Source organism: Apis florea, unplaced genomic scaffold, assembly GCF_048593485.1.
Source record: "Apis florea isolate Af1SG1 unplaced genomic scaffold, ASM4859348v1 contig_3375_pilon, whole genome shotgun sequence".
NCBI classification, from domain to species: Eukaryota; Metazoa; Arthropoda; class Insecta; order Hymenoptera; family Apidae; genus Apis; species Apis florea.
This window is the reverse complement of record NW_028256748.1, coordinates 185,003-195,390: the sequence shown is the minus strand read 5'-3', so window position 1 is coordinate 195,390 and position 10,388 is coordinate 185,003. Positions and strand designations below refer to the sequence as shown.

Here is a 10,388-nt window from a genome sequence, read left to right as displayed (position 1 = left end):
AAAAAGAGAATGATTTTTTTTGGTATCGAACAAATTTTATTCTTCATTCAAGGAAGCAGTTTGCAACAACACTACGTTATGTATTCGATAGACAATTTCTTTTTTAAGATTTTATTCTAACATGTTATATCTTTTAAATATATATATATATTTTTACAGTTTTCTCTCTTATAATTGACACATAAGAGGGAACATTTTAATATTCTTTCACTTTAAAAGATCGATGCTATGTAGTACTAAAATACATTTTTTGTATTCTATAAAGTTGCACAGGGTGAGAGTCATAACTCGTGGTATAAATGGAATGCTCGAGATTTTATGACTCAAAAGGATTTAAAATAATATTGTTTCTTTTTATTGTATTATATTATATTACATTCAAGGATATTTAAAAAAAAAAACTATAAAAAGTTACTCTATTATTGTGTTTCATTTTGAACTATAAAATCTCAAATTCACTAGTATCATAAACCTTGTACATTTCCAAGTTTGATTTTTTATAATTCCAAATTTGCATGGATAAATATATTTTATAAATGCTCGAATTTATTTAATTAAAAAAAATAGAAAAGAAACTACAGCATCTTGATATATTTATGTGTTTTTTGGCTATCCCCATTTTACATGAATTCCATTAATTCATTAATTAACAGATTGATATTAAAACTCTGAATTGCACGATTCATATTCTCTTTCCCATTACGAAGAGAAAAATATTTTGCCATTTATTAATTCGTTCCTATATTACAGGATATCATACAGGAACGTCTAATGGTTTTACAATTGAGTCTTTCGAACTTAAAAGGAACTCATTTACCACGAGATAACATAGATACTATGCTCTCTGCACTCACGGTAAGATTATACGCTATAAACGATATTTAAATATTTTACTTTTATCAAAACTATTTTAAAGATTTATTTAAAAATTCATTGAATAGAATTGTTAAAATAATTTCCAGAATTTGATAACGGAACTTCAAAATTATGATCAAGAGACGCATCATTTGGAAGAGGAATTGCATAAAATACCAGCCGATTTAGAGGCTCAAAAGCTTCTGTCCAATCTAGAAGAAATTCAGACTAAAATTACAACCCTGTTGACGCAAGCGGAACAAGGGCGTGCCACCCTTGAGGGTGCACGTGGACAACAAGAACAACGCGGCCACGACATTCATGCGTACAAAAAATTCTTGGATGAAACAGATAGTTGGTTGAAGGATATCGTGGCTAGTATGAAACAGGAACCACCGATCGCTACGAACAAGGTACGCTTGCAATATAATATATATGAAATTGTATTTATATAGAGAAATTCAAATTTTTATTTTTACTAAAAAGAGATATAAATTTTAACGAATGTCTGGTTAAGAGAGATCTATTCTCTTCATTTTCAAAATTTTAAATAAAAATTTTCGGTCATGATTTTTCTTTTGCATGACCGATTTTTGCAATACGAACTTGTTGGCGTAATCCACCGTTTTAGAATGGCGGCATGCACGGTTTATTTTTAAACGAAACCACGAATTGTGTGAAATCACGTATGTAAACGTGTCTGTCTGTGTGTGTCCCTGCGTGGACACAGGCTTTACAGGATGAGTTGAGCAGTTACGCGCAGCGGGTATCGGAGCTTGAATCTTTGCCAGAGATCAGCACATTGGCAAAAGTCCTGAAGAATGCGCTGTTGGAGGTGATGTCGCGTCTGCAGCAAAGGCAGCAGGTATCCAACGTTTTCCAATGCTCGGGAGCTTTCGCAAACTCTGCTGGTCTTCGCGCAACAATCTCGTGAAGCATACGCGATGATTAATACAGAAAATATAAAAAGAATATGGAATATCAAAAAAACGAAATGAAATTAAATTTGAAAGGAAATGGTTATTACATGTATAATATTTCGTTTATATTTGTGTAGAAACAGATATCGATTTTGAATTTTAAATATTTCGCGCCACAGTTTCATAAAATATACATGAAAATGGAAAATCGGAAAATATCGAATACACCAAAGAAATAGAATTATAGTACAGAAGTATTTAAGAAATATTTGTTATACATATAATTAATTATATATATAGCAAACAAATGTAGCGTCACGAAACTAAAAATCGGAAGATACAAAAGAAAACTAAAATTAAGAGGAGATATTTTACCAAATATGTTTGTTGTATACATAATATTTATTTATATCTATAAAAATAAATGTAGAATCGTCGTTTATTCTTAAATTTAAAGATAGGTAAACTTTGATGAAATTTCTAGTCAATTGCTAATCGGATTCTAAAGATAGGAAGGGTGAAATATAGAAAATTGTTCAATTTTTTGCTAACATAAAAGATTTTGAAGAATAACAAGGATGTGTGCATAGTATGTATATGAGGGAATGATATACATAAATTGCCTTATATTATAATATCTTGTACCATAATTAATAATGGGAACAGGGTGATAAATTAAGCATGTAACATTCTCTTTTTTCTTTCGCTGCTTCAACGTAGTAATTTATTTGTTTGTTGTATCACATATCATTTTGCACGATAATTTATTTAATGGGCATAAACTATGGCAGGTTAAGGTTTTAGAATACGTATATACAATTTCTTCTTCATCTATTTTTTTTATCATTGCGTATTTTTCATTTGAGCTTCTCATCACACGCAATAAATATGATGGATTGAAAATCATAATGTTAAAGATCGATATTTTTATTTCTAGAAATATAATTATCTGTTAAAAAATAAATTTATATAATTTGAATTTTTTTAGAACTATAAAAATAAAGAACTGCAAAAGCCATATAGATACATTTTTACGTTACTATGATTTTCAATCCATTTTATATATATATACATATAATCATTTTACATTCATCGCACAGTCTCTTTCTTCTTCATAATTTCATGGTGTATTTATTTATATCTACTTATAACTAGCACATTTATGTTCCTTCTAGCTTAAGGTAATGGATGTAATTGTATAGTTGCAGCATTTGTTTATGGAATGTTAATACAATTATTCTGTAATTTTTTTCATGCTGTAATTAAAGTATTCTCATTAATCCCCATCTCCCCCATTTTATTTTATTTATCCCCCCAATATCACCAAAAAAAATCTACGTATTGTATGTATATGTATCCATAAAATATGTGTATGTGTTAAATAATAACGAAACGATTTTCTTCTTGGAACATTGCCATTACAAGATATTCAAAATTCATTTCTTTTTTAGAAATTCTTAAAGTAAAATTCTTTTCTTATTTTTTATTGTTCATTTATATTTTTACGCTTGTCTTCTTAGAATTAATTCTTTTATCATAAATTTTAATTCGTTTAATTTATGAAAATCATAATAAATAAATCACGGATTTTTTTTCTTTTCAATATTTATATATAAGCATAGCACTCTTAAGACGACTAAAATAAGCGCGTATTAAAATAAAATCAAACGTAACATTTCAAGTTAAAAATACGACAGTGTAACGCCGAGTGTTCTTGTATGCGGATATTCTCGTTCTCGTTCTCTGATGATCATGTTTTCTGAATAAAATCTTCTGTCTCCGTTTCTACGGACACAATGCAGGTGTAGCTATACCGATATGAAATAGTCAAATCATGACCATCAAATCATATAACAACCGATATGAATTTTTACATAACAAACCAGTGATTAACGTAATGCTATTAATTAACAAATGCGCATTAAATTTTGCTATATAATGGAAGGATCCACTATTATCTACGCCATTGCTTTTAGCTCTGTTATATAATCAGCATTTTGGAGACGCTGAAATATATTAAACTTTCTTTATCTAAATATAAAATAAAGAATAAGTAAAAGTATGCGAATAGCAAAATTTAATTGTTTTCATCATTCAAGCTTTAATCATACATTTTTAAATTATATATTTAAATCTTAACTGCTATAATAAAATTTTAACTTTGATAAGATTTTAAAAACTTTTGAATAGAAGAAATTTTTAGTTTTATTAAAAAATTAAAAAATGAATATTTAAGTCATAAATATAAAATTCAATTAAATTATTAAAAATTATTGAAAAACTTATAATAACAATTTTACGTTCGGAATAAATTTTATATATTTTATTTTAATGCGAGTACTATTTATAAATTAATATTATTATTATGAGAGTTCAAAATTTTACACTAGCATTTATGAAAAATTAAAAATAATTTTATTAATAGCACAAAATTCGAAAAAAAAATTTTCTCACAGCCGAAGAACCAGCAATCAGGAACATCATTTAGATAATTTGAACGAGAATCGTTTCTTCAATTTTTCAGGAAATTCGCGACGAAGAAGCGCGAGCCGATGAAACGTCAGATCGAGATGATGCTACCCTCGATCAAGCACCTTCGATTCATTCTTCCCTCGAAAGTAATATGCCATCTCTAGCTGACGTTTCCTTGCAGACAGGACAAAGTTTGTTAGCCAATGAGATCGTCGAGAAACCGCAACAACTCACCAAACAAACTTCCACCAATCAAATTCCGATCGCGACAGAATGTCATTCATTGACTACCCAAACCGTGGACACAGTACACCCTGCCATGGAGAGCATGCAAACCCAAGAAACGATAAAGATTCTAAAAACCACGGAAGGTGATCACGACGTTATCGAGATAGCAACGAAGAACGTGCCAACTTCAGCTCAGGAAATCGTTCAAGATCGTCCCGAGCAAATAACCGAAGACATCGTTGTTGACATGAAATATCAAGATCCCACGAACACTGATAACACCACCAGTGAATTAAATATCGTCCATGCTGCTCCACAATCGTTCGAGACTGTTTTGGTCGAACCTGACGACGTGACTACCGAAGTGGTTGTAGATGAAGATGGTTCTAAGAGGATAATAGTAAGGAAATTGAGGCGAACTACAATGACTAGTAGACAAACAACTCAACAACATCTGTCTTCGACATCCACCGCCATTGGTGATGCTCCATCCGTAGTGCAGGCTTTCTCAGAGGCTACCATGAAGGATCAACAAGTCACTATAACTACCACGAAACCAGATGGTACAATAGAAACTGTTACGAAACAGATACATGGAGGAAGAGTAGCCACCGGTACACCTTTCAAAGACGTGAATGTGGATGAATACGAGTCATCTCCGCAATATACGCATATGGTGACTCAAGGGCACATTCGAGACATCAGTCCTCAACCATTCGAAGAGGGAATTTTAATGGAAGGTGGAGAATATCGGGCAAAAACTTCTAGCGTGCACGCTGTGGTGCAACAAGTAACTAGGAGAGTGGTTAGGAAGACTAGAAGAATTATCAGAAAGGTTACTATCATCGATGGTAAGGAAACTGCCACTGAGGAGATAATAGAGGAGCCTGAAGAAGTGGAGATCGATGAAAAGAATATTCCACACATAAGTATCAATGTGATTAAGCAAGAGGAGCAAAGAAATCTTGGTAAAGATGAAGGAATTGAAGAGAAGGATCGCATCGTGGTTGAGGATATTACTGAGAAAGAAGATGAAGAGGACAGAGATTCGAAAGTGGAAAAAATTGTTGATGATATACCTATGCAAGGACCATTCTTTGGTGCATTTGCTAAAGATATGCACCCAAGCACGACTTATTTAGTAACAGAGAGAGAGGAGCCATTGCCTGACAAGAAAGACACTCTAACAACAGAAAAGAAGGAGGAAAAAATTGATATAAATGTTCGATCAGAGAAGGCTTTGGAAAATCCATTGGAATTTTCAGTTGCAGACATTCAAGAATCTTTACATGGTCTAGAAGAATCTTTATTACAGAGTGAAAGAAGTGACAAATCATTAAAAATAATCGAAAAGAAAGTTGAACCAGCTGATAAGTACGAGCACGAGCATTTTTTGGTCGAGGTAAATGGCAAAAAGTTCCTTCAATCGACCAGCCAGGCGTTTATCGATGCTGAAGTATCGGCTACTTTGCAGAGCCCGAGTCAAGAGATCAAGATACGAGAATCACAAGTACAGGAAGAGTTAGCTAAATCTTCGATCGAATCTATCGTGTCAGAGGACCTGGCGAGCGTGACTAAAGAGACTTGTAAGTTTGTCGATGCACCAATAAGCAGAGAAACACTCCGTATCGAGGTAGAAGATCGCACGGTAGATGTAGAAAAGCACCATGACACTAGAGGCACCGTAGATGTACCTGTCCTAGAAGAAAAATCTTCAATAGAAAAATGGATGAAAGAGAAATCAGAATCATTGACAAAATTAGCTTCGACGGAGGTACAAAAGAGAGTTCACGTTTCAGAAGAACGACCAGTTCAGATCGAAGAGATAGTTCCTTCGACTTCAACACCAACCGAGAGGAAAAGGCATGTGGAACTGGAAGCATTACCGATTGACGTGAAACAGCAGATAGTGAAGAATTCTTTCGTTCCAGAGATCGATTATTCGATCGATGATTACATGGACGAGGCACTGAAACCGGAATACAAACCCATCTTCCATAAAGTAGAGATATCTCTGGCTGTAAAGAGAGAAGGTGAAGAAATGCAACCTACAGTGTCAGTGAGGAGTCAATCTGAGCCGGAAGCGGCTCCTTATCGCTTAGTGAAGGAAGATGTCGACATCAGACTTCCAGCAGACAAAGAGAGCATCTCGGTGATTCACGACAAAATTGTTCAAACATCTCCACCAATGATTGAATCTAAAGTTATCGGTTTAGATAAGTCTGTCGGTGGTTCAGAGAAAGAAATTGTCACATCGGATAAATCTATCATTACATCTGAGAGAGAGGAGACTGACAAATCGATCCTTACTTCAGAAAAAGAAATCGTCATGTCTGAAAAAGAAGAAACTGACAAATCAATCATCACCTCAGAAAAAGAAGAAATTTCTGATCATGTCATCACATCGGAGAAAGAGGATGAATGTTTGACAGAATCTACGGTAGAACCAGAAGCAGAAGCAATTATACAATTGGACAAGAAGATCGAAAAACAGATTGAATCACCGATGCTGTCCATGGAAACGAAATCGAGCGTTTCTTTAGTGTCCAACATTGGAGATTCGATGGAAATTGATGTACCGTTGTCTGATTCGTCGAAGCACGTGAGCGAAGCACCACAACCTGATATCGCGAAAATGTTTGAATCTAGGGAAGTAGAATTGTATTTGAAAGAGGAAACATCGGAAGGAGAAGATGGTTACGAGGCGGATAGAACAATCGTGACAACCACACCAGATGATGAAACTGTGACGAAAACGAAGAGGAGGAAGAAGAAGAAGCAGAGGGTACGAAGTTCTAAGGACGAAGAACAAACCGAATTCCCTAAGACAACCACCGATGATGGAGAATTCACGGACGATGAGACGCTGGCAGAAAGCGAGGATGCAAAAGCTACGAAGAAGAAAAAGAAGAAAAAGAAACGGGAAGAGATTGACTTCGGTAAAGAAAAAATCGTTCCAATCATGATCATGGCAGATACTCAAACTGTTCCTCGAGAATTCAGTGTCTCCATTGCTACATCCCCGAAACAGGAGACGGTATCAGAGATTTATGTTCAAACGTCGCCCCATTTATTGGAAGACGTTAAACTGAAAATCGAAGAGATTCACGAACAAGTGCAAACTTCTCCTCCAATTTCGCTAGAAGAATTGGAAAAGTCTGAAACACCCAAAGTGAAAGAAGTTCACGCGGAGATGCAAACTTCTCCATTGTCTGCTTCGGATTTCGGTATGCAAACTGTATCGGAAGAGAAATCAGAACCTGAAAAACCGATTATACAACACTCAGAAATGCAAACATCGCCATTACCAGCTTCAGATTTTAGTGGTCAAACCGTTGAAGAAGAGGTGCCCAAAATTGAAGAAATAAGTACTCAGACCATGGAATCACCTGTCAAAGAAATGGAAGAATATGCTGTTCAAACGAGTCCAATCGAAGATATCAAGCCAGAAGTTGTTCCGATCGAAACCGAGGAAATTCATGTTCAAACTGTGGCCACAGAAGTAGTTTCCATCGAAGCACAAACATCACCCACTGCGCCATCCATGGAAATTGAAACGCAGACCGCGGAAAAAGTCGTGGTCGCCGTTGAACAACAAACTACTCCACCTCCAACAGAAGAAAAGATTCTAACTGGAATAGCTGTTCAAACGGTAACTCCTGAAACACCCAAAACCATAGAAACGGAAGCACAAACTAGTAAACCGACCACTCCAGAAATAACAACGTTGGACTTCAATGTGCAGGCGGATCTAATAGAACAGCCCATCGTCGATGTAATGGAAACTCAAACGACACCAGAGGAGAGTCCACGACAAGCGGAAACTCACGAAACTGAGTCACAGACGATTCAACCGGAGCCAACTCAAGAAATCATGATTCAAACTTGTCCGGTTACTTTTGCTCCGGAGAAAGTCGAGGTTTGCGAGTTATCTTCTCAGACTAGCTTGGAAGAGATCAAGAGATCGATAGATGAACAATCTCAGACCATAACGCCGGAGAAGATAGAAACGTTGGATAGCTCGATACAAATAAAGACAAGCGAATTAATAGAACAGATAGAAGAAAGCGTGCAGATCGTTCCTGAAACACGGGAGAAAAGTGAGCAAACGAGTATCGAAGAGAAGAAACCGTTGCTGGTGACGTCTTCTCAACAAACAAATGGAGTGCAACTGCAAATTGCCGATTCAGAAAAAGAATTTGTAGTCGAAGATGAGAAAGGCAACTTGGTGGAGGCCATGATAGATGAGGTTGACGCGTCGATGGAGATAAAGGCACCTCTGATACTTACAGAAATTCCAGTAGCACCTGATGTACAAGTACAAGAAACTAAGGAGTACGTGGATACGAAAACTGAAGAAGTAACAGAACCGGTGTCTGTTATTGAGGAGCCTTTAAAAATAGAAGAATTAAGGAATGAGAGCTCTCAGGGTATCTCTGATGTAACAGAGCCTAAGTCGGAAAGCGAAGAAACGATGGCGCCTTCGTTGGAGGAGACGGAAACAGCGGATGCTGGATTTGAGATTCGTTTGCAGGCAACCATAGAATTGTGCCCCGATGAGACTACGGACACTACTAGTAAATTAACCGATAGTTCGCGAGATACTACTATTACCGAAGATCTAAGTATCACGGGAAAAGTAGAAGACAGTAGCGTCGCGAAAAGACAAAAACGTAAAAGGAGACACAAAACCATTGAAATTTCGGCGACGAGTGAAAAGGATCTGGAATCTATATTTGGACAGCCTGTAGAATCGAAAGATGTTTCTCTGAAATTGTCTTATTCCGACGTTGCTAAGAAAAATGTGGGCAAGGAGAAGTCACCTCCTAGAGAAGATGCTGAAAAAGATTTTGAAAATGACGAATCTGTACAGAAGGAATCTCCAAAGTTTATACCGGAAGAGAGAGTGAAAGAAGTTGAAGAAAAGATAGAGACCGCTGCCATACCGCTGTCGATAGCAACGGAGCCAATAACCGTTAAAGAGATTCAGGATGTATGGACTTTGGGTAAAGAAAAGATAGTCTCGCCTATGGAAGCAGAAGTACAACAGATGCCAGTAATTACACACATGCCTTCTCCCGAACCAATGGACACGACGGAGGAACCATTTTCTCCTGTGGAATCAATTCCTCAAGAGGACGATCGACCCAAGATTAAAACCTATGCGGATATTATCAGCGAATCGTCTAAGAAACCAGAAAAAGATCAACCTTCGATATGGGAATTATCTCAGCACGTTGTCCCACAAAAAGGAGCGAGTTCAAAGGCTTTCTTGATAGCTGAGACTGCGGAATACGAACAACCCCAACATCAGATCACGCAAAGCAGTCAAACGACCAAAGCGATCTCTGATCGAATGCAAAGTTTTCGAAATGCCAAACAATCTAGTCATCTTGGAAATATCCTTCATATCGCTCATTTGGACAAAGTGGCGAATGAAAAGTTGGCCGAAGAGCGCGCTGCCGATATAAGGAAAGAACTGTCTCACTTGAGGGACGCTGCTCAAGAGAAAGATGCGATCACTGTGGAAGAAACTCTCGTTGTCATCGTAGACACAATTTCCACTTGGTTGGAGACGATCGAGTACAGAATCTTCTTGAGCAAAGAATGTCCTACAGGTCCTTCTCATGATGATCAGACCTATGTCGAACTGAGAGACGAAGTGGAAAACGTGGAAGAGAATATTCAAGAGCTGAATAACGTTTGGAAATTAGTGGAGATGAATTATCCGAGAGAAGATCGTAATAATTTGCAGGAATGTCTGGATACTCTCATGCATCAGGTTAAAATGATCGAGGACGCGACTGACGATGGGGAGAAATATCTTACGAACGAGCTTGCTAGATGGGATGAATTCGTAAACGGAGTGTACAACATGTACAGGTAAGATTCTTTTTCTATATTTTATAACAA

At 36.3% G+C, this 10,388-nt stretch overlaps 1 protein-coding gene across 4 annotated transcripts in view; it reads left to right on the top strand.

Annotated features, from left to right (window-relative positions):
- Positions 1 to 10,388, top strand: part of Msp300 (Muscle-specific protein 300 kDa) — a 109,096-nt gene that overhangs the window by 76,698 nt on the left and 22,010 nt on the right. For all 4 annotated transcript variants that reach the window (XM_086912316.1, XM_086912315.1, XM_086912314.1 and 1 more), the window contains 4 exons: positions 751 to 855; positions 963 to 1,268; positions 1,586 to 1,720; positions 4,300 to 10,358. In XM_086912316.1, coding sequence (XP_086768442.1) covers positions 751 to 855; positions 963 to 1,268; positions 1,586 to 1,720; positions 4,300 to 10,358 — 6,605 coding nt within the window. The remainder of the gene's footprint in view (positions 1 to 750; positions 856 to 962; positions 1,269 to 1,585; positions 1,721 to 4,299; positions 10,359 to 10,388) is intronic.